General features: G+C 39.0%; 2 protein-coding genes across 3 annotated transcripts; both read left to right on the top strand.

Moving 5' to 3' along the window:
• On the top strand, positions 1 to 15,649 carry MTRF1L (mitochondrial translation release factor 1 like). Of its 2 annotated transcripts, none has more exons than XM_062572397.1 (7): positions 1 to 533; positions 3,517 to 3,596; positions 4,762 to 4,945; positions 10,714 to 10,877; positions 11,814 to 11,931; positions 14,107 to 14,243; positions 14,652 to 15,649. In XM_062572397.1, the coding sequence occupies exons 1-7, from the start codon at positions 230 to 232 to the stop codon at positions 14,865 to 14,867; spliced, it is 1,203 nt and encodes a 400-aa protein (XP_062428381.1). In that variant the 5' UTR covers positions 1 to 229; the 3' UTR covers positions 14,868 to 15,649. The 2 variants fall into 2 exon arrangements, with proteins under 2 accessions (XP_062428381.1, XP_062428382.1); XM_062572398.1 differs by lacking the exon at positions 14,652 to 15,649 and adding an exon at positions 14,570 to 14,647.
• On the top strand, positions 15,080 to 24,678 carry FBXO5 (F-box protein 5). Its single transcript, XM_062573732.1, has 6 exons — positions 15,080 to 15,153; positions 17,609 to 17,682; positions 19,983 to 20,719; positions 20,932 to 21,022; positions 22,266 to 22,427; positions 24,276 to 24,678. The coding sequence occupies exons 1-6, from the start codon at positions 15,081 to 15,083 to the stop codon at positions 24,525 to 24,527; spliced, it is 1,389 nt and encodes a 462-aa protein (XP_062429716.1). The 5' UTR covers position 15,080; the 3' UTR covers positions 24,528 to 24,678.
• Positions 24,679 to 25,000: the final 322 nt, after the last annotated feature.

Genomic DNA, 25,000 nt, shown 5'->3' with positions numbered 1-25,000 from the left:
CGCCCTTCCCGCGGCAGCGGCGCAGCGCAGCCGAACCCTTTCGTCTGTTTCCGGAAGTGGCCGGTGCAGCCCCGATCCGTTCCGGCTGCTTCCGAAACCAGCGCCGAGCCTCTTCGGCAGCTTCCGGAAGCCGGGGTAGCGAGGCGAGCGCGCTCGGCTACCTCCGCCGCGGCGGAGGCTGGCGAGGGAAGGAAGGCGCGAGCCTTCCCGCTGCTGCCGGAGCTGCGGCATGCGGCTGCTCTCGCGGGCTCTCCGCGCGGCCCAAGGGTGCCGGGCAGCCGCGCTTCCCCCTCGGAGCTACCGAGCAGCGCGAGCGGAGGGCAGCGCAGCGGAGGCACGCCGCCTGCATCCGCGGCGCCCGCTCAGCGCCCGGCCTTACTTAGACGAGCTGTTCGCCGCCCCCTCCTTACGCCGCCTCCTGGAGGAGAGAGCACGGGGCGGGGCCGGGGCGGGGCCGGAGCTGGCGGCGCGGATCCGGCAGCTGCGCGACAAGGAGCAGGAGCTGCGCGACACCCAGGAGCTGGCGCGGCAAGGTGAGCCGGGCCGGCCCGGCCCCCTTCGGTGCGGTGGCCGCCGCGGCCCGGCCCCGCCGCGCGTTGGTTCCGGGAGGGGAGGGTGGCGGGGGCAGGGACTGGGAACCCGTGCTGGCGCGGAGCCTCCTCGAGGTGGGTGGCCGCGGCGAAGGGGAGGAGGAGGTGGTCATTCTCATAGGCCGGGCGTGATTGGAGGAATGCCTCGGGGGAGGGGCGTGGGCGGCCACGTGGCGCCGCGCACCTGTGCGGGGAGCTGGCAGCCGCGCTGCGCATGCGCGAGGGAAGTGGGGCGCCGCGCGCGCCCTGCAGGTGAAATGGCGGTTGGACGCGGGGGCGTTAATGCGTGCCTGTAGGGAGCTTAGTGCTGTTCCCTAGAAGTGCGTATTTTTGCTCTTTCTCCCCAGTGCGAGGTGAGAGCTAGGAGCGCAGCGCGTGGCGGCACTGCGGTTGTTTTTCGTGGCTGTGCACAGCCTGTTTGTGGCCCGCAGTGGCCTGAAGCTGGAGTGCTGGTCATCTGTGGCTGAACTGTTCTTGATAATGCACCTGAACAAGACTGAATTTTCTAAGGGGTCTTTTCACCTTCTTTGGGAGGCGGTTGCTTCTCAGGGAGATGAGAAAAGCTAAGAAAATTCAGGATAGTTTCTTCTTACATTCCCCTGGCCTGCAAACCTCATAAGCAGAGGAAAAAATGCAAATAAGTGTGAACTAGGGTGAGTGAGTAAGATTCATCTACAGACACAAAAAATGTTGTGGAGACAGATGGAAAACACGTTTGAAGGAAGAGCATGATACCATCAATTTTGCATAAAATTAAGATAATCCTATTGGGATATAAAACTTCTATCTCCCCCCCCCTTTTTTTTTAATTGACTCTTGATGGTTGCATTTTTTTAACTTGCTGCTGTCAACTTGTGCTCATTCATTTAAGAAGTTAGAAAATTTAGCAAATAATTTGTGCTACATCCATACCTGTGATTTAAGTTTGTATTGTGATACTAGCAACACACTTCAGTACACAGTGAACACTTCCTACTTTGCATCAAGCTGCATTTTGACAGCAGCTAGAAATCAAAATGTGGTAAAACAACACAGACCAGTAAACATTCCCTAGATCATTAAATATTCACTAGATCATTTAATGCTTACTGCTTCATTAAATATTGGTTAAATAAAGAAGTATTAGCAGTAGTCAGTTATTTCAGTTGATTCAGAAGGCAAACAACAGCTGAAAGCAAGTAGTCTCTTTTTTGTTTTTCTTCTCCTTGTCTCCCACCTCAGACTGAAGGAGGAGAAACACTTCCTTTGGAAAAAAATCTAACCATTGACCTGAATTAACTAAAAAAAAAAGATTTTTTTTCTTTTTTCAAAACTTGCTGAAGAAGGTGGTGCCACCTGATTTAGAACTTCAGCAGAGTGCTTGGTTAGTAGTAACTCTGAACTTCTGTAGTTAAATATTTTAAATATATTAACTGATGTTAAAGATTGTTATGTTTACACTTTAAAATAGGCAACTGCAATTAAATGGATTATTTCTTAAAAATTGCATCATAAGTATCTAATTTGACTGTATTAAATTTATAATTTCTTCATTTTTATCTGTCTTGCTATATATAGGCCTTTGGTCAGTCACTAGTTATTCTAAAAATGTAGGCAGTTGCAGATGACCAAATCTGCATGCTTAAAAGTGTTACAGCTAGTCAACTGTGCATGTTCTTAGCCTACTATAAAAAAAGCATGTTTATGATTAAACCAATATACACAGTTATGTTTTCAGTTTCCTTCTTCTAGAATTAGTTGAAAAAAATATTGCTTAATTCATCAATATTAAACCTGATCTGTAAAGTCAAAGCTTCTTTTAAAATTGTGTTAGTGACTATTTGCAGTTACAGTGCGGAAAAGGTATGTCAGCTCTGAGACTGAAACTGCAGTCTCAGCTGAACTCATGTAAGCTTGCTGTGCCCAAAAGGGGTATATCTCACTCTCTTGCTGCTGATTGTGCAGTTGTGTTACTTTCTTTGTACTATCTTCTCCTTTTGGAGGTTAATTTTTCTTCTAGGAAAGTGAGCTGAATCAGTGCAGATAGGAGATGCTTAAGCTGGTGCTGCAACTGAAGGATGTATATGGAACCACAGCCTCACTATAAGGAATGCCCTTTTTTTTGGCTTTACTTTTTTGTTTGTTTAAAGCTGCAACAGAGTCATGAAGCGGCCAGAAAAAGGAACAGTTCAACATATTAAAACCGTAGCATAGAAAAACAGCTGTAATCATAAAGCGTTAGCGTTGATCAGTCAAGTAACACTTTAAAAATATCAAATTCCTCTTACTATGCAAGAGGTTTTCCATACCTTTGTTTTCAGTGATGAGATATCGTTTGAAGTTTTGCAGCTGTTCTGCCTTAACTTGACAGAGAAATTACTGGGGTTTTACATACAGTGATAGCCTGATGAATGTCAGTTGTGGGACTTTCATGCTCTTTAAACCTTTGATGTTCCTACCACACTGGAAAACAGAAAGTAACTTCATAGAATGAGAGCATGACTGAGAGTGGGAAGGAACCTCTGGAGATTCTCCAGCCCCTCTGCTCAGAGCAGTGTCAGCTAGAGCAGGTTGCTCAGCACTGTGTCCGGTCAGATTTTCAGAATCTCTGAGGATGGAGACTCCATAACGTCTCTGGGCAACCTGTGCCAGTGTTCAACCACCTTCACTGTAAAAAAAAAACAAAGGGGAGGGGGTTCATATATCTAATGAAAACTTCCTGTATTCGGATGTTCCCATGTCTGGTACATGAACAACATCAGAAAACACTCGTAAGAAATACTGTTCATCTTCTTTACAGATCACATTATTAAGTCTTTTTTCTGACAGATCTAGTGTACTTTTATTTGGTAAGTGGAGTAGGTTGTTCATACAACATTTTTCAGAAAGCTTTCAGAGAGTGGCAATGATTTTAAATCTGATAATTAACCATACTCAAATATTCCAGATGGGAGTGAAGATTTGCGGAAGCTTGCAGAACAGGAAATCATTTCCTGTCAAGAAGAGATAGCTGAACTGAAACACCAGGTTAGAGTCCTTTGAAAAGCCTTTGTTTCTTTGTCATTCTTAAATTTGCAAAGCCAAATTGTCTTCTCATTAAAATAAGATAAATGGTTGTGCATGTAAAACCTCTTCTCCCTCTCCTCCCCTTCCCAACTGTAGTCCTTAACTAGTATCCGTTGTCTGAGCAAAATGAAAAATGCAGTCTGTATATAGATAGTTTGTGAATGACTACTTATGTCTGAAATTATTTGAATCAGTAAAACTCGATAAGTAAGTTCTGTAGTTTGCCTTGTTTTAGTGTGTTTGTGGATGTCTACCTTTCAGCTATTGGTAATATTATACTTGTATAGTATGACACACAAGTAGTTTTGAAAAACACTTTTTCTAAAACTATGTAGCTGTTTCAGACCTGCTAGCTTATATAGTCTCAGCATGGTAGATTAATTTCACTGGTGAAGTAGAAGCTGATATTGTCACAATCTTTATTCAATTTAGCAATAGTACAATAGTAATTTTATAAACATTTTTCTAAATGTTTATAATAAAGATTTATCAAAAGAAGAAAGAGAAATCTGTACAAAGAGATTTCACCTAATGCTAGTAAAGAAAGATGAGTGAAAGCACTTAAAAATCATCCAAAATTAAATGCAACCTGGAAAATTATTTTACCTGTTTTCTTTGGTTCTAATATTCTGGTGGATCTTTCAGTTCTGCAGATCAGGGTAAGGATAGCTCTCATATATATACATACATACATATATATATATATGTACACACACACACCTTTTCATTCCTAAGCTGAGACTGAGTTAAAAGGAAATCTGATGCGAAGGGAGACATTCAGGTTTTTTGCAAGCATTGGTGTGTATCCTATAGGGTACAACATGGTGCAGTGCTCCTGAATAATAAAAAGTTCTATGAAGTATTGTAGGTCCTGAATGAAAACTTACATTATTGCAAAGAGATACAGGGAGCAGCATGCCTCCTCCCTCTTCCTGACTATGAACTAATGCAGGGTGCATCAGAAGACACTGGGAACCCAGTCCTGTGGAGAATCAATGAATCAGTGCAGAGTGTCACATAGAATGATTACAGACTTAGGTGGCATTTCATTTTACATGGCTTTTCATCTTAGTGGTGAACCACGGTGTCAGAGTAAAATCTTAGATGGGTGTTTTTGTATTCACAGATAGTATTGCTTTTGATTCCTTCAGAAGAAACAGACAACAGTGATCTTGTCATGGAAGTAACTGCTGGAGTTGGGGGACAGGAAGCCATGTTGTTCACTTCAGAGATATTCGATATGTATCAACGATATGCTGCGTATAGAAAGTGGAGGTTTGAAATACTAGAATACTTTCCCAGTGAAATAGGTCAGTAATGAAATCACTTAATATTTGTGACTTTAATTTCAGCTGAAACATTTTCCTGACTGTAGGAAACTAATTTGCACTAACCTGGTTTTGGAATCAAAGATTATTGAATATATGAACACAATTTTCCTCAGTTTTTGTATTTGAGAATTAAATTTCATTTGAAAAGTACTGCTAAAGTACAAAGAAATAAAATTTGTCTTTCTGTAATTTCAGAAAAGTAGAAATGAAACTAAGTATCTGGACTGAGGAAGTTAAGAAAGTGAGGCAAATACATTCTAGCCTTTTTTTTTTTAACAAATGCAGATGAGATACGCATATGTTCTCTTTAGTTAATTGATATTTCTGGTTCTTGCAGATCGGTTTGGTGGCAGGCTGAATGTAAGTTCATTATTATGGGTTCCTTGGCAGAGAGAGGAAAACTGTGTAATTAAAACTATTCTCAGTGTAGAAAAGAGTATTTTTTTTCTTTCTGCCGTCTTCCATACTTCCTCTGCACCTGTCTGAGCAGCCCTACCATTTTTTCCTTTCATCTATTCTGATGCCCTTTCATTTAGACTGGCAAAGATTATCCTTTTTATGCCTGGCATAGTTTTTTGCCTGGTTAATGAGGCAAAAATTCTCATGAGTGCTAGAGCTAAGCATAAGATAAGCAGCAACGTGAGGCTGGATGCAAGAAATGAAAAACTGAGTCTTTTCATGATAATGAGCTGTTAAGTTAGTTTACTGCACTTGGTAAAATTGTATCTTTACAAAGATGAGGTATGGTAGGTTTAGATAACAAATGAAAGTCTAGTAATGGCACATGTTAACATATTAATTCTAGCTTAATCAAGCAAGTGTGCAAGGTTCTTTCAAAAAGATCAGGTGGCTGTGCTGTCCTTGTGTTCCCCTGACTTACTTGCATTCACACTTGTGATCCTGTGGGTACGCAGAGAGTCAATCACCAAGTTAATCTGACTGGAAAACAGCAAACAAAAACATAATTAGGTTTCAGATGATCCAGCACAAGAGAGGAGGAGAAATACTCTTGGGAATCATTGGAGGCCAAAATGTATGGCTACCAGGACCTCATCTTCCAGCAACAGAAGTCTTTGATCAGCTAAAGCCAGCTGTGAAACTTAAATCCAAGTCATGGCAGTGAACATGAGGTGACAGGGATTTCAGCTACTAAATGACAAATTGAGTATTTCAAGTGTGGTTCTTAACAGGCTAGAGTTGCAGAGTCTGTGTTAGCACATCTGCACGCTTGCCGATATCCTTACTATCATTAGTAAAGTTGGCACATTTTGCTAAGCTACATTTTCCTGTGGAGGAGTACATGTATTATATAATGAGTATGGATGAGTAAATGGGTACTTGTCCAGTTTACTGCTCCTAACTCAGACTGGTTAGGAAACTTTAACTGCATTTGTATTTGCATCAACATCTTTTTTTGTCTTTTTTATACTTTTTTTTTCTTTTTTATACATTCATTTTTAGTTTTAATTAAATCTTTTGCTTTGATTCTTAATACTTCTGATGAATAAGTATCAATGAAATGTAATTTTAATTCACCTAGTTGGTAATATGAGAAGAAATAATTTTAAAAACTAGTTGTTTTTAATTGCAAAAAAAAAATAGGGAAACAGTTTGTGAAACTTTGTCAAAGGTGAAATTACAAAAGCTAACCTGTTAGTATGTGTACATACAGGTATGCTTTTGTCAAGCCAACTGGCTTACTTTTTAGTGATTATAATAAAGATAGTTACTGATTTTAATTTAATACGGATTTCACTTACACTTCTGGGTTCTTAAAACCTATGATGGAATCTAATTAAAAAAGTTATATATGCAATTATATAAAATTTGTTTAAAGAGTAATCTTCTTCAGATTTCTTCTTAGCATGTGACTTACTTCAGGTTCAATTTTTTGAGTTGGAGCTCTAGTTTTCACCATTTCAGAATCTCCTGGAGTGACTGCTGTTAATTCAATTAATATATTCCTAAATTTTGTGAGACTTGAATTTGCTGTTATCTACTATGTAGGCTTGTTATCGCTAGTAACTTTTTTATGGCCAAGAAGTCATTTAAGTAAACTGTTTGCACAGTTTAAGTGAAGATAGAGACGAGATGAAGTTACAGCGCAGTACACTGCGGAAAGGGGAAAGTCGTGTTTATCCTTATTTATGACCAGGCAAACACGTCCAAAAGCTGAGCCAATTCAACCTACTAAGCCTGTAGAAGTCTATTAACTTTTCTGCAAATTGAATTAACATAGTAAGGTTAGATAAGCTTAAATGGTTTATTAGGAAGAGGCAAATCCTCTCCATTTCATACGCCCAAGATGGGGTTGTGGAGAGGAAAGGAGAGCTACCCTTTCCAGTGGTGGCAAGCTTCAGATAAGATGAATGCAGCTGTCACATACAGCTTCACCTTCAGACCATAGTTTCACAATCAGCTTAAGCAAGGACAGTTTCGCCTTCCCTGCAGTTGCCAGCCTTTTGTTCCTTTCAGTGATTTTGAGACCACAGAGCTAATTGGATCAATCAGCTGATTTGGCTCGAAATCTATCTATTGTTATTGGAGAGTTTTAAGTCAGATCTGACTCAACATGCAGTTCTGTGATTGCAAAAGAAAGGGTGTGATGTTTGACTACCCTTTTGTTGGAAGCTCTTTCTTAGATGGACAGTGAACCCACATGCTCCGAGGCATTTAATACCTTAAAATGGAAATTGGAGTAATACATTAACCTAGTTAGCATCCTGTCATATTTTCTTTTTGAAACTGTTAGTTTCTGAATGGATACAAATTTATTGTAAACTGTTCTGTCTTGCTGTGGATTGCCTGTGCAATGAGATGAACATTTAGGAAGCTAAGATGTCAATTTAGAGGAAAATAAAGGCAGCTGTATCCTTTGTATGCCTCCTGCAGTATATTTTCTGATGTTACTCACTTGCATGACTACGTATTATCAAAAACTGTGGGGCTGGGAATAAGTTGAGCGGTAGGGGGACTATAGGAAGCACTGCCACTGAGAGACATATTTTCCAGACTGAGCTCTTCAGTTCAAAGTGTCTTTACTCTGTTTAGGAAAAAATGAGTTAAAGATATTAGCTGGTGATGCTAGGCTATTATATCCCATCCACACTCAATTTTTTATAAACTGCATGAGCAAAAGCATGGTCCTATGTTAAAATGCCAAGCTCCTCCACTTCAGAGATCTCCAGAATTCAACTAAAAGCTGAACATGAGCATATGTAGGCAAGGTGGCTGTTAAGCAAAACTGTAAATAAGAATCATTTTGGCTCCGCACTGAAATGACGTTATTGCTCTACTCCAAAGAATGTCTTTGTACAAAGTAACACATTTGAGATTTAAGATGCACATTAAACACAAACCTACATCACTATTTATCAGCTACTTCCCTCTGTACAGTGGCATGCAGAGGCATAGATCTCAGTCTGGGTGTAAGCTGTCGCATAAGAAACTGAGAATGCAAACTTGCACCTTGCTCTGCGTGTATCAGCTTTTCAGGATAGAAAGGAACATTTTAATTGAAAGAGGCAAACATATTCTTGCAACAGCTAAACAAATAGGTTTGACAGGCCTATGATGTGTCTGCCATGTAAAAACCTCTTGGTAAAAGGTTTGTGTCAATTTTACTGGATTAGTGCATTTCATAGTAATGCTGAGTTTACTATATATATTGGTAAACATGTATCTGAAACAATATGGCCTAACTATATGTCTCTTAAACCAATTTCTTGGGCATCTCATGCTAAGCACCACAGTGCTCCAGACACACACTGTAATTACTACAAACTTTAATTCTCTGAAACATGTCATAGATTTGGCTGCAGCTCAAAAGACAGATTGTACCCATGTTATATATGTCAATGCCAGGCTAAGTGAGAGAGAAAAGACAGAACATTAGCTGTTGCTATGAACTGCTTATTACATAATTAATACTTGTCTGTGGTGCCTTAGCATTGCGGACATTGAAATTATTTTTACTCTGACATTGCCTAGCTTTTTTCTCATGTGCAGAGATTGCTTATTATGTTTTTTTAATACTTGCTTTTATATGTAAAGGAGTAATTATGTTTCAATACTAGCATTGTAGTCAGCTACATAAATTATTTTAGGTTATATAAGATTCAGTGTAAAGAAGAATCCTTTTGTTCATTGGAATGGTATTTGTATAATAGTAGAAACATTTTTACAGTACCTCTCAGAATGAAACTTACTGATTTAAATTGCAGATATTGGCAGATACTCTTACATGTTAAAATATTTGCTTTACGGTTATATGTATTTTAAATACGATAGATTAATCTTACAGAATTTGTAGCAGACAGTGGCTGTAAATGAAATCACTGAAGCATTAGGTATGTTGAACATTTCTTTTGAATCAGTGGTGCAGAACTGTACAAGTAGGAGCAAAATTTAAAAAATCATGAAATCAAAAATGAGATGAAAGAGAAAGGAAGTAAGAAGCAATATAGACTATTTTCCAGAAATTTCAGTTTAAAAGGAAATACATTTTAGTAAAATTATGGGGAGCATTAAGTTTAAGTAGAACAAAAACATAGGCAGATCTGCTCAGTAGAGGTGAAAAACCTGGCCTGCATCCCGACTGATGATTTTTTCATGCTCTGGATGGCTTTTTCAAATTCTGTGTTGTCTTCACTTTCATTTTTAAAAAGCTATTATCTTGTCTCTGTGGTACAAGGTTGTTGATGCACTGGGGATTTACTTAGTCTGTAGATGACCTAAAGCAGTATTTCTGAGAAGTATGTGCCTCCTGTTTTCCTCAGCTGTAATTTCATGTTGCAAGAGTTCAATGGCAATACTCTTTCAGGTATTTTATCTCCTCTTTTGATTGTTCTCATGGCACACCATCCTTTGTACTGAGAACTGGATCAAGGAACTGATCTGGCTTAAAAATCAAAACGGGCAAAAAACTGCTGGTTTAAAACTCAGTTCTCTAATCCCTCAAACAGTTACACTAGCACAAATGGAAAAAGCTTTGCACACGAGCACAAAAGGTAGAGCAAGAATACTATAAACTGGTGTTGCATCATACTCTTCTCTGTCTAGAACCTACAGTTATATTGTATTTTACTTCCATGTGCCAATTTTGACAGCTTAGCACTAGCTTTTACTATATCGCTGTAAAGTGTTTTGTTGAATGTATGAAGGGCAGGAGTTGGAGATCTGCTCATTCTGAAAGATCAACAGACTAAAGTGGAAGAACAAAGACGAGAGGAGAGCGAGGAAGAACGATGAGTACAAATAATAGTCATCCTTAAGTTAAAACTTTTGAGTGCTGTGAAACTTTGAAAGGTCTCAATGTTCTCAAATGTGATAGGGTTCTGACTAACAGTTAACAAATTTGATACAGTTTTTGAAGGTAACTTTCAAAGTTTGATCTGTATGTAAACTTCCTGCACATGTTAGTGAGACCTCTACAGTGGTTGCATGTGTGTGTACATACATAGTTTCATGGCTCATGAACAATCTTTTTATGTATATGGATAAGTTGAACTTGCCTCTGTTAAATGAATTTAACAGCCCTTTATTTGAGAAACTGTATGAGTATGTATGTCTGTTTTTTGTTTAGAGTTTTCTTGCATTTTAGATATAATTCTGACTAAGCATTTAAATGGTGAATTCCTAATTTTGTTTAAGTGATACATACAGTGCTACATACAATGCTAGAATTATAATAGCATAGCAGTAGCAGTTTTTTACAGCTTTACAACTGTTTTTCTTTTGTATTTAAGGTGGCCTAAGACATGCAGTTGCCAGTATAGCAGGTCTTGAGGCTTACAAATACATGAAATTTGAAGGAGGAGTGCATCGTGTTCAGCGAGTGCCAAAGACAGAAAAACAAGGACGCATTCACACCAGCACAATGACTGTTGCAATATTACCCCAACCCACTAAGGTAGTATTTGTGTTTTAGTAAAACTGATTTACCATGAAAAATGGTTTACCTGCCGTTTTACTGATACACAAAATGTTTCCTATCTGTGTTTTGTTAATCTCTCTTAATGTTTTTTTTAATGTTAAATTTTGAAGTCATACTTGTTTATTTATTTTCATTTTTGTGGAGAGGGTTGAGATAAGGAACTTCTTTATTTCCTCAAAATCCTAATCTCCAAAATAAAGTCACTGGCAATTAACTTCACTATACCTTAAAAATTCCCTGTAACTTTGCCTTGCATGTTTTGTGGAAAACTTTAGATTTTTGATACAGTAGCAAAGACTGAATTAGTTTAGAGAGCTCATGGAGATTTCTTCTAACACTCCCTCTTCCCCATTTTTATAATATATACATTTTCCTTTTTCAAAATGTATGGCTGATAATATTTTCTTACTGTATTTGCTTGGTCAACAACAATTGGAAATCAGAGCTTTGTTATGATTTTTGTCTCTTGTTAACCTCACAAAGTGCTGAATATGTTATTCCTTCCTCCACTCCTTAAGTTGTCTCAGTCCTTCCTCCCACTCCTTTCCAGAGTTCGGACAAGGGAGTATGTTCTATTTTAGCTAAAACCCACCTGGTCAAGTTCAAATACTAGTTAACTCTGCTGTGAAGAGGTGCAGAGCTTTCAGAAGAGAGGAAAGATTGACATTAAGGGATGGTTTTGTCATAAGCTACTCTTTGACTTCCCTGCTTCCACCTTGTTGCATTCTAATCTGGTTATGAAGATTTGTTGTATTTTTTATAAGTGGGTCTGAGCTGCCACTCATGAACTTAAAAAGAGTTTGATTTTGCCTGAATATGCTTTATAAAGTAAAGCAAGTATATATATTTGAAAGAAAGAACATAGATGTGTTCTTTATTCTTTTTTTTTTTTTTTTTTGTCTCCCACGACAGATGAGGCTGAAAATTAATCCAAAAGATCTACGAATAGACACTAAGCGAGCTAGTGGAGCTGGGGGCCAGCATGTCAATACCACAGACAGTGCTGTACGGATAGTTCATATTCCAACAGGTAGCTTAATTTTTTCCTTAGTACACGATCTCTGTTTTAGAACCCCTATCATAATTACAGTGCAATGTTTTACTTATCCAGAGATCTGAAAAGTAAAAACATCTTTGTATGTTTTTAACTTCCTCAGTTTCTTCATAAGAATTACCATACAAAAGTAAGCTAACTATAAGAGGCCTGATGAACAACAGTTCACTTCTGAAAATATTTTTAAACTTTATAAATGTTATTGATAGTGGCTGTATCTCCATGTCACAAAACTACCAAAAATTTTAGAACATGTCTTCTTTTACAATTAGTTCTTTTTTCTTAAGCATTCAACTAAATTAACTGAATATTGGAAGTCAAGATTGAAGAGTTCTAGGATAACTCTCAAGCATAGAAAAGTAGTTTCCAAATCTTTCTTTTACAATTTATCATTATTTAATCTTTACAGTATTTCACAAAACAAAAGATTATGTGTTTAGCAGCAGGTGAGACTATGAAGATAATGGTGTGTCCTATTCATTATCAACCGAAATCACAAAAATAAATATTACTACAAATAAAATAGCTAAAATAGCAAAAAAATGGACATTTCAAACCTGAAAGACAGTAGAACAGATAATTTTTGTACATGCAAAAAATTCCATAGTATGCTAATGACAGTGTCCTGTGCCAACCCTTATTTGTATCTTTGACTACTACCTACTTCAGTAGGAAAGCCATTCATTATTTAGCATTACACTCTAAAAGCATCCAAATAATTTCTATGGAAAAGTTATATTTGAGCTTTTAAATAATAGAAAAGGAACTGAAAAAAACGAGTAGGTCAGGATCTGATGACCTACCTTCTCTTGATTAGTGTCTGAAAAAAAGATTGTTCTATCTCCATCTTAAAATGTTCTTTTTAAGTACTATCTACCCCACAGTCTGTTCAGCATTCTAACTTCTCTTTGTCTCCTGGCTCCTTTCCCATAGATTACAGACATAATTAGGAGGCCCCTTCCCACGGTCCAGGTTAGAAAATATAGGGAGCATCCTCAGATGCTACCTCATTTGAACTATCATATAATTTTTATTACCATTTCTAAACTTTTTTATTTCCTTTTGAGCAATCCACAACAGCTGCCTTGACTTTATTACTTTATAACTCTTCCTCTTCTGTACCACAAATATTAGTCAGGCTTTACCATCTCAAGGTAATCTTGAGTCCTCTTTATCTCCACATATTCAGGTTTTTGCTGCCCATTTCTTCATATTTATATTAGACAATAATGTATTCTACACTTGTTGCATCACCTCAGTAAAATAGAAAGTAAACAATAGAATTGATAGAAAAGATCTTAGAAGTCCTAAAGTCCTAAAACATACTATGGAGATTTTGTGTTTATGAATTACAAATGCTTCAGAGAGCTTTTTACATCTCACCTTATCTCTTGACATCTTCTTTTTCCATCTTTCCGATATTCATTCCTCTTCATCTCCATTCCTATACAAATGTTCTTCTGCTTCTTCTATTTCACTCATATTAACTCTGTTCACAAGCCTTCATTATGACAGAAAACTTGTCTGTAAATAACTGTTTCATAGAGTCATATCATGTAAACTTATATAAGTATACTGTAAGCTTTCCACAGTTACTCGCAAAAAATCCAAATAGCAACCTAACTTATGCTATCATTTTGCTGTGTTTGTTTTTCCTATTGCTTTCTTAGGCTGTTGGCTTCTTGCCTTAACTTGAATTACAGGTTTTGGCAGGGAGAAAGCATGCCTTTTTTGAAGAACATTTTGCCCACTTCTGTGTAGACTGACCATATGCCATATACTCATTATCTAGTGAATAATAGTGCTCCTTAACTCCTAATTTTACTTGAATTATGACCAAAAATTACTGACGTTAAAGCGATCTTCTATTAGTCACATGACATTACATAGCTTTTATTTCATTGTTTACCTGTTGTCCAACATACCCAATTAAATTTCTTCTCTTATGGCGTACCTGTACAACTCAACTCTTACCCGTCCTCTAAACTCTTATCATTAGATATTAATAAGTTGGGACTTACACATTCCTACTCTCCAAAATATGTGTTGAAGAAGCTGTTTATTTTAGTTTTTAATATAATAAAAATCTTAGAGAAATTGCAAAACCCTTTTTGTATATGTTACTCTTAAGTCTTGTGATATTTTTGGCAGGGATCGTGTCTGAATGTCAACAAGAAAGATCTCAAATAAGAAACAAAGAGAAGGCTATGCAAATGCTTTGTGCTAAACTGTACAATCTCAAAATGGAAGAAGAAACTAAAAAGCAAAACAGTGTCCGAAAGATTCAGGTAAGTTTCACTTTACAAAGACATAACTCTGTATGTACATAAGTGTAAAAGGTAACTCTTTTTCTGAACTGCAAATAGGAAATGGAACTGTAGTGGAACAGGAATCCAAAAAGGACTTGTTTAAGAGAAAGAAAAAAAAAAAAAATTCTAGGTCAGCAATATAGATCAGCAGAGTATAAATTCTAGAGGCCTAGTGAAACAAACTAGATTTGAGCATGAACAACCAGAATAATACTATGGGAAAATTGTTCTTTTAGATATTTAAGATCAATTACTGTAACTGGTGAGCTAGTCTTAGTACTAAATTTTATGTATTTTTATGGAAGGAAAAGAAGAAACTGCATTCAGATGTTTTCATCATTTGCATAAAAGGACTGTGACCATAAACTGCTGCTTTTTGATTGATAGATTGGAACTAAAGGAAGATCGGAGAAGATCAGAACATACAACTTTCCGCAGGACCGGATTACTGACCACAGAATAAGCAGATCCGTGCATCATATTGAATGTTTCATGTTAGGGGAAGACATGCTAGATGAAATGATACAGTCCCTGAGGGAATACGCTGATTATGAATCTTTAATGGAAATTATTTCAGAAAATGAAAAATTAAATCCATCCTGAACCTTACTCTTTGTCAGACCATATTACAACAGATACGGGCACTTGTCTGCCAAAGAGCTTGTTGGAGCACTATCCAGAAGATGGAACTGTTTTTCATGTCATGAAAGACAACGTAACTTGTTTCCTCAAAATTGATAAACAGTTTTCTTACTTGCTGAGTCGAAGACTTTATATGAGACATTATTGTTGCAGTAGTACACTTAAAAAGTAAATATGACTGGTCCAGAAGTACCTGGAGTTTTTACTTTCTCCACTGAGAAGATACTGATACACCAACTCTCAAAAGGTAGGCAGAAAAAAATGAGCTATTTCTAGTTCCAGGTTTCATTTGGACAATAGTTTAGACATTAGTAGCAAGCAGCTTACCTGAGTTAACAGAAAAAATGCTATTTTGTTAGAATCATTGAAAGAGTATCTCTGCTACTGATCTAGAGATTTCACAAGCAGATTTGTTAGTTATCACTTACGCATGGGAGGGAGTCCTTCCAAGTGTATCTCTTTCATGTCCTCATGGCCCTGTAGCACTTACTGAAAACAAAAAGAAGAATTCTTTAGGAATATCTCTTTTTCTAACAAAAGCTGTTGAAGCCAAGGGACCAGTTGCGTGAATTACTTTGAAAAGACTATTTTTGTTCTTGAGTCAAAAGTGAAATGACACATTATGATATTGTTTTGCTGTCTCGAAGGCTGATTTGATTTCAGTCTCTATTTGGCTTCAGTTTTTCAATTTCTGCTTTACATTTTTAATTGGCTGTCCAGTTTATTAAATAGTTTTCTAAATGTTACATGATATGAATTCATCTTACTGCTGTGGACTCTTTCTTTCTATTTAACAACATCTTAAATCAGTTGATCTGTAAAAGCAAAGTAAGACTTTTGCACTTCTAATCTACTGATACATGTGTACGTGTTTATATTGGTGGATAAATAAGAATTTTGATTTTTATATTAGACTCTGTTTTACAATCCCAAATATATAGTAATACAAACCCTGCAGTCTCCATGCCACATTATAACATCATGCATGTACATATGCATGTATATATGCACATACAGTATATATTTAAAATATAAATACTAATACGTACTCAGAACCAAAGGAAGAACTTTACCACAAACAGTTTACTTTTGGACTTCTCTTTAATTAAAATCAATGGGAAAAAATAGAGTAGAAAAAAAGTAAATGCCACAGGGTTTGTTACAGATAGCTTACAGAATAGCATTATTTAAAAATTCTGTATAAAATCCAGCGAGGAATGCAAATACAAAACTGATTATTATAGGTTCATAATTATCTTCTCTCCTTAGATTTATTGAGTCTGTATTTGGAACAAATGCCTGTGGGGAAAAAAAAGCATACAGAATCGTGGTTTACAAGTCCAACTGGCACATAAGGAAATAAAAATAAATGCTGATGCATTTTGCGTAAAATAATCAGATATTCACTGGAGCAGAAGCTAGGACTGAGGTTTTTATCTTCACAAGATCAGTGCTGTAACCAGAAAACATTAGAGCACTTCTCACACTCTTTTTGACTTTACTAATAGCCAATTTATCTTGTGCTAGATGATGCGAGAAGTCTGAGATGTCTTCAGTCTAACTTTATATTCCCTCAGGCAGATAAGTGGCATCACCAACATCTACTGCATAAAATAAAATAGTATCTCTGTCACCTTAGATGTTGCCTGTGTTGTTCGCCTGGTGGACTTGCTGGCCGGCTTCTGATGGCTCACAGCCTCCCTGTAAGCAAGGCCACACTTGGACTAGTGTGAGGAAAGCCAGATGCCATCACAGGATTGTGGCAGGAGGCTGACAGAGGTATCCCAAAACTGTCACCTGACAGTGTTGTACAAGATGGAATTCTTTACCTTAATTTGTCCTATGAATCCAGTGCTTGGACCTTACAGTAGCTCCTTGCAAGCTTTACTCTTTAAGGAAATCTGCTTTTTGCTCTGCATTCATTTTAGTGAAAGATTCGTTTTCTCGTGAAGCTTCACGAGTATTCACGAGTAATGGAATCTTCTTGAACTGCGAGAAGATTGTATTTTCAGGTGTAGTAGGATACCTACACTTACATTCCATTTGCTTAGCTTCCAGAAGAATTGTTTCCTTGATCTGCCAAGAATTAATGTTGATTATACTTAAAAAGAAATACATTTCTTGCAAGCATGAGCAGAACTGCTTTCCAGCCATGGAGGGGGATCCACCACCACACTTAACAGATTCTTCCCCAGTGGTATTCACACTGAGTGTGCAAAAAATTATGTTTCTATCCCAAACATACCAATCTGAAAATAAATGTAAGTATGGGCAGACATCAGGTAGCACTTAAATGTGTGTCTTATACAGGTAATGCAGAATTAATTCATTCTTTTAGATAAACTCAATAAGAGATTAATCATATATAAAGAGATGGGAGAACGCTGTGCAGGAATGTATCAGAAACTAGCACTGCTTGCCAGTAGCTGCTTGGCAGATCATACATACATTTAGCGTGAATGTAGAAGTTTCTTCTGCCCTATTACCACTTTCCACCATTAAACCTGCATCCTTTGTGAACCGTTTCTCCACCAACACCGAGCTCTTCGCAAGCAAGATGCAGTTACAGGAATAATTACGGCCGCGCACATTGTTCCGAGGAGCTTTGTGAAATAGCTGGGGCCGCCGTAGCGAGGCGGGCAGGCGTCTGCAAAAGGGGCCACGACAGCGGCGGCAACGGGGTTTCTTCTTCTCTTTTACAGTAGCGCCTGCGCTGCTCCGGGCAGGACCGCCAGCACGCGTCTCGCCGCCGCGGGATGGGGCTGCCGGCGCAGGGGTAAGTGCGGGGCGACTTCCCGCCGGGAGCGGCCGCGGCGCGGCGCGGCGCGGCAGCCGCTGACAGCGCGGGGCGCCGCGGGGTGGGGCGGCGGCCCCGCCCCCGCGGTCTCCCGCGCTCCGCCCCCTCGCGGAGCGCGCGCGCGCCACCGCCGCGGCCACTTGGCTCGCTCCTCGCCGGCCGAGGAGGGAAAATGTGAGCGGGGCTGGCTCCGCCCGCGGCGCCGCGGATTGGCCCCCGCCTCCTGCTCGCCTCCCATTGGCCGCGCCGTCCCCGCCGGCGGCGTCCCATTGGCCGCCGCGATTTTGGATACCAAATTCAAAGTTTTTAAAAGCACCCGGCGAGGGCGGCCGCGCACTCACTGTCCGCGGCCCGCGGCGGCTGGAGGCATGCAGGTGAGAGCGGCCGAACCGAACCGAACCGAACCGATCCGGCCAGGCCAGGCCAGGCTGAGGGGACCCATCGGCCGCAGGCTGCCCCGCTGCAGCGGGGGCGCGGGGGGCTGCGCGGCGTGCGGGACCCCCGCGGAGGGGGCCGATGGGGGCTGGGGCTCGCGGGTGGCGGGACTGCGGCACCGTGCAGGGAGGCGAGCGGCTCGGGAGGAGGCGGAGGGAGGGCGGCCGCCGCTCTCCGCAGCCCGGCCCGCAGCAATCCCGCCGGCGGGACGGGTCCCCAGCGTAGGGGCGCCGGCGGGAGCGCCCGGCCCCACCGCCGAGGCCGTGTGGGGGCCGCGCCGCCGCCAGCCCCCCGCCCAGGGCCGTCTGACCCCGCCGCCGCCGCGGCGGGGGGCGCCGATGCCGCCGGCGGGCGGTGGCCGAGGCGGCGGCGCGCAGCGCTGTCTCCCGCCCGCCGGGCCACGCCGCCGGGAGGGCGGCATCCCCCTGGCGCGCTCCAGCCCGCCCCGCGGCCACCATTTTGGGGGGAAAGCCTCAAATGCGAGGTAAAGCGGAGAGCCCGCAGCCGCGGAGCATGGTTTCGGCGGCCCCGGGGCTCGCAGAGCCCCTAGAGCTTGTCTACCTGCCTCGGACCTGGGCCATCTTGAGCGCTGGGCGGGAGCAGCCTGACAGCGCAAAGCCCCTGGAACTCAGAAAATTTCTCTAAAACGGGGTTGAGGCTTCCGCTGCAGCTTTGGTACCTCAAAAACATGGAGTAGGAGTGGGGGATTAATTTCTAATTCTATATGGATTCAGCCCAGTAGCTCCCCTGCTCGCACTCCCAAGCCCTAGGAGGGAAAGGGAAGAAGGAGGTGGCTTAGGAAGGGATTACATCTCTCCCTTGTGTCATCCCCACAACGCACAAAAAGCTGAATGTATTTGCTCCATTATTACATCCAGTGTCGGTAAGGAGGGAGTTTTTCTCTGGAATATTTACGAAATGCCTCTATTTCTCAAATATTTTTTCCAAGACTATTAAAAATACTTAAACCTCCTAAAATACTTGCTCAAATGTAGAAGCTTATTTTGCATTCAGATTGCAAAGGCATGTTGAAAATTATTTTTCCTTACATTTAATACAACAGAGATGGCTTCCTCTTCCCTTTCAGCGCTTCCCCATCCCCCCAACAATTGTTAATATAGATAGCCCCACACTTGGGGGAGGGGAAAGAAATGGGTCAAGGAAAACTATTTCCCCATATCTATTAGTTAGGGTTCCTTTTTCCTACCTATTTAAAAACGTGCTTGTGTTACTATATTTCACCTTAATCATTGTTTACTTTTCTCTGCCTTCCCTTATAATGCGTATATACAAGTCAGTATGCATGAAATTTCCTTGCACCACCCCCTCTCTCCTGCCATTGCAAGATATCTGGCTGCATCAGTAGCATTGCCTCTGGCCTTAGATACAAACCCTTCTGATGGCTCTGTTCTGGCCATCCCAACACGAGCTTTCTGAGCACTCTGCTATCACTCATGGGCTGCAGAAATGGTTTTCACCAGTGCCCCTTGCAGGAACTGCAAATATCCTGAATATATTGCTTGTGTTTAGGGCAAGAAGTAAAGTCCATGTGTGTCAAAAGTAATCTATATTTAGGGAAATGGAGACAATGTAAATGATCCAGTCAGTTTTCTCAGCCCTGTTTTATGCAGCATAAACTTCCTGTTCTTAGAAGATCTCACATAGATTTAGTGTGTGGCTACTCAAATCCTTAGTTGTCTGTGTTTTAGGCACTGGAGGGTTTGTTAGATAAAAGCTTAAAATTCATACTTGCAGAAGGAAGACATTATCATTTCTTTAAAAGAAGAAAAAAGGTTTTATGATGCAGTTCATGTAGTCTCATATTAATGCTTTTGTTTTTGCAGGATACGAACAAAATAATGAAAGCAAACCTTGACCATTCTTTCAAAATGAAATGTGATTTTAATTGTACCTCTTTTCACACTGGGTTCACACCGTCAAAGTCTGCTGTGGAAGAAACAAGACTGGAAGAATCCTACCCATCGAGTTATGAGGAAGAGTTTTGTAAAGACTGTGCCAAAGAGCATCAGAAAATATTCCTTTGTGAATCATACCATGCAGTCCCCAGAAATCTAGATCTTGAAGATGAAAGAAGGCCTGTACATAACAAAGAAAACAAACAAGTAACCCAGAGACTTGATGAAGGTGTCTATGAAATGGAGGCACTAGAAAACAGTAAGTTTAATGATGAGAGTGGTTACTCCTCTATGTTAAGCAGTCAATATAGTGATCCAGTAGAACATGAGGATAGTATACCTTTGGCTGGAAATCTCTGTGGCACACCAAAGCACTGTCTCATGAAGAACCAAAACAAAATACAGTTTTCAAAGAAGACTTTGTTGCCAGTAATCCATTATGAAGAAATGATTTGCTCAACTTTGAAAAAAAGTGGTAAAAGAAATCTCAAGTCTTGGACTGCAATAGACAAGATTGTTTTTAGGGGAAAGTTTGAACTTCATAACCTAATTGGAAAGAAAATGGGGTTAGACAGAATAGACATTCTTGCTGAACTCTTCCAAAAGAACCTGAAGCATATCTTAGCAAACATTTTAAGGCATCTCGATGAGATGGATTTAATAAAGTAAGTATATTGATCTTCTAGCTATGTTATTGGGAAAGCAAACAACCTAATCAGATGACTTAAGAATATTTTAGATATGAGACTTGGAACATTTACTCAATGGTTGGTGTATTATTATGTTATCACCTAACTGCAAAATTGTTCCTACTGTTGAATAATATTCTTTTTCCCTCTCTTAAGAGGTAACTGACATGCCTGTATTTTCATTACAGTGTTGCCAAAGTCAGCACAACATGGAAGAAGATTCTCCATGAAGATAAATGGGCTTTCCAAACATATAGTAAAGCTGTGAAAAACATTTCTGTAAGTTTCTGCACTGGCTGGACATTTTAAGCGTAAATCAGTAGTGTCTTTCTGTTATTTCAGGAACACTTCTAGGCTTAAATAATCACAAAAGAGATCTGTGGTTGAAAACAGTTTCACTGGAATGTTTGAATTTGTACTGTTAGGATGCCCTATCTCAAGAATTACTAATCACTTCATCTTTAGTGTCTTAACTATTTCTGGAGTCCAGAGATGGTTGACTGAAAAGGTTACCCAAGGAGATGTTCTTAAGAGTTTTCACATATCCTATATTACAAAGAAAAAAGAGCATCAATTCTAGCACTGCCTGTTAGGTAAGCCATGGACCCTCTCAGCAGATGGCTTGCTTACTGCAGTGTGGCCATTCATCCAGAAGGGAGAAAGAGGAAGAGAAACTAACTAGCCAACAGTGAGATACAGATCTTCTACTTTTGCTTTCCAGCAGCAGTCTCTGAAGTACAATGTCAGCTACAGATAATTGAAAAGCCTTTGCATATAAGCAACTCCTAATGCCCAGCTTATTTGTTGTATAAAATGATAAAACGATATCCAACTACATTAGCATTCTACTTGTCACCTTCTAAAAGAATGATAAAAAGGAGTGGCATGTGGGTTTTTTTTGGTTTTTTTTGGTTTTTTTTCCCTGAGATGGAAGCACAATGAAACCAGGTGGAGAATCTGCCACACAATATGGTTGCTAACTTCAGTTTTATATAGTGCTGTATGATACTATTCTGGCATGAAACAACTGGACACCACTGATACGAACATTCATCCTGTTAAGTTTGATCCCCCTCTACCACTGTACATTCTGTTTAACTTGAAATGCAAAACTGGAAAATCAAGGGAGGGGAGGAATTGACTTCTCAGAAGGAAAAGGTATTCTTGTTAACCATAAAGAAATAGAAATTCTGTGCTTTAAAACACTTCAATGACTAAATTGCATGCTCTGTCTAAATAATTACGACGTGTTAATATGAAAGCAAATTTCAGAATTAATAGAAGATTATTGGTTTTGGTGGTCTGAATCGGGGTCCTTTTTGTACATTTATAATTGTAGTTGCTGAAAAAGCTAAGGTAAAATTGCTAGCATACTACCTGCTATGACATTTATTTACTAGAAATCTCCTAGTCAGAGGAGGAATTAAAGATTAGCTGTTAACTCATACGAAACAAAAAGTCATTTTATATTCTATAAACAGTTAACAGATCTGATTGTTAATTTTATCCATGTTTTTATTAGGATGGCAGTAAAACATCAGAACATGCTGCAACAAGGGAATATGTTCTCTACCGAGCAGCCTTAGCTTCTGTTCAGAAAGCCACCCCACCAAACAACTTCAGTAAAAAAGGCAAAGCATCCAAAGCATCTAAGAATCACAGCAGGCTTATGGAGTTTTCTGAGGTAACTGGTATTTTCATTCACGTTTAACTACTTACATGTTGTCAGGCACATGATCAGCTTGTAAAAGATATTTCTAAAAGTAGTATCTTCAGTTTGAAACGCTTATAATTCTTATATGTATAGCTACCAGATTTTTTTCTTATTGAGCCAGTATTAAAAAACTGTCAAAAAAATGGAGAATATTAATACACTGGGGTGTTCTACATTTTTTTTCCCCTTAAATTCTTAGGTACCATCAAAATGACTTACGGATTTTTTTTGGCTTAAATTTTGGTATGGATCAGAAATAAAAAAAATTTAGTCATTTCCTCTTAGTTTCTGTGGGCTTATGATAAATCTGGTGCTTTCTAGATACACAGTTTCTAAAAGCTGTCAATTTTGCTTCAAAACTGATGGTCAATTTCTACTTTAAAAAAAGGCCAAAGACTAAGTAGTTTTGAAAACTGAAATTAATATTCCATGTGTTCATGTTATGCTTTTTCATTAATTTCTGAAACTGAAATGGCTTTTTTAATTACATATTTGAAGTGTCTCAGATTTGTAGTTTTAATTCAGATTGTTCCTTAGTCAACGACTGTAAAACCTGATTTCTTAAATAGACTTTCTCGTTCAAAGACTTCATAATTTTCTAATTTTGCTATATAGCAAAGTTATATAGGGACAACTGTCACAGATAAGTTATTAGATTTAGAAACTGATTTCAGCCAGGTGCACTGCTTTATAGAAGTAGAAACACTGGAAGTTTGGATTTCCCTTCACCTTGTTATTTTTCTCAAGCATTTTTTTTCACCTCTAGGTGCAGGTCTACGTTGCAAGAGTATTACAAGACTAACAATGTCAGTTGAAAGTCATTCTTAATAAGCAAGGGCATATTTTCAACTACCAAAGCAGTTCTTTCTCAAGCTCAAAAATCTTATTTTGCAAATTGGTGAAATAAAAGAAACTAAGCCAGTTTAGAAGTGGCTGCAGACTTTCATTTTGTAACAAGCTTTATGAAACAGACCAGACAATCAGACAGGAAGGTGTGATCAAGCTGTTCTAGAACAACTATACAGTATTCGTAGTGTTATGAATCTGAAAATGCAGCTGTAAACTACAGTAGCAATCTGAATTTTTATTTGTCATGGTAAGAAAATACATATACATACACACATATATATATGTATGTGTATATGTGTGTTTATGCCCATGCACACATTTAGATTATAAAAACATTTTGCTTTTAACAGTCAAGGAATATAAGCTGTTACATACAGCTCTATAATTTTCAAATGCCAAATAATTTTGGAAGGATTGATTTTGTGTGTGTGTGTATGTCAAAAATGGATTAATCTGAGAAGTTTAGGAATTGTTTCCATTTTTGCTGTCTCAGGTGGTGTCCCACAGCTGATAACTCTGAATTCACTGATCACTTTTCAGAAATATTGGCAGTAATTTGAGTTCAGATTTTTTTTTTTTCCTTTTAAATGGAAACAGTTAACTAAATTCCCATCCCTGGATGAGGGTTGGAGAATTAAGAAGTTAGGTCAGGGTTACTTTTTTTACTGCTTTGCATTTAGTCTATCCATCCAGTGTTTCAGTCACCTGTAACTTAACAAACAGTAAGATTTTAAAATTGGTTGCTTCTAATCCATTTGAAGATATCTGCAGTTACAGACTGATTACTCTTGTTCAATCTCCATGAGAATTTGATAAAAACAGAATTACACTGAATTTGTAATATATTTCTGTAGACTAGGAGAAAAGTTAAAATATACAATGCATTCTATGGTAGTTAAATAACATCAGAGAATGTTTGGGGTGGGTGTTTATCTTCCGCTCATGACTTTTTTTATATTTTTCCAATAGGCTGCCAAGACCTTGAAAAACTCTGAAAGCCTGAAAGTCTGCCATCGCTGTGGCTCACCTGCCAAGTATGACTCCTATCTGCACAGAGCAATATGCAACCGTGAAAGCTGTGGCTTTGACTTTTGCACAAAGTGCATGTGCAGCTACCACAGCTCCAGTGACTGTATGAGTGGCAAATCAATGAAACCAAACTATAAGCTAGGACCACTTCCTGGGACTAAGAAAAGCAAGCAGAATCTACGGCGATTGTGATCCATTCTAATATAAGTTGACAGATAAGCCATAAAAGTTCTTTCAGATCTAAAAGTTACCCAAGAAGAAAACCAAACATGAAAATGCTTCCTGCTATTCTATATTCAAAAACCAAAAAAAGTTAATTGCATAATATTTGGGTTTGTTTAAATTCCTGAGAATTTTCAAAATTATCCATTTTAAAATGTCTTACTAATTAAAAAAAAAAAAAAAAGAGAGAACTCTGGATATGGATTCTAATAACATTTTAAATATAGTCCTAACTATTTCTGTCTGGAGTGTTCTAGTCTTCAATGCCCATAGTAATATTGCACAAAGTTTAAAAGTCATTGGCAAGTAGCCTTCAATGTGTAACATTAAAATTTTTTGAGTACAAGTGGAAAGCATAAGTTTTGATTTAATTAAATGTTTGCTCTTGTTCCAAAAGTCTTTTAAAGATTTTATAGAGAAAACTTAAAGTGAGGTGGGTGAGG

Source organism: Rhea pennata, chromosome 3 (genome assembly GCF_028389875.1).
Source record: "Rhea pennata isolate bPtePen1 chromosome 3, bPtePen1.pri, whole genome shotgun sequence".
Taxonomy (NCBI): Eukaryota; Metazoa; Chordata; class Aves; order Rheiformes; family Rheidae; genus Rhea; species Rhea pennata.
Note: the sequence above shows the minus strand (reverse complement) of the source record. Positions and strands in the feature narration are given on the sequence as shown.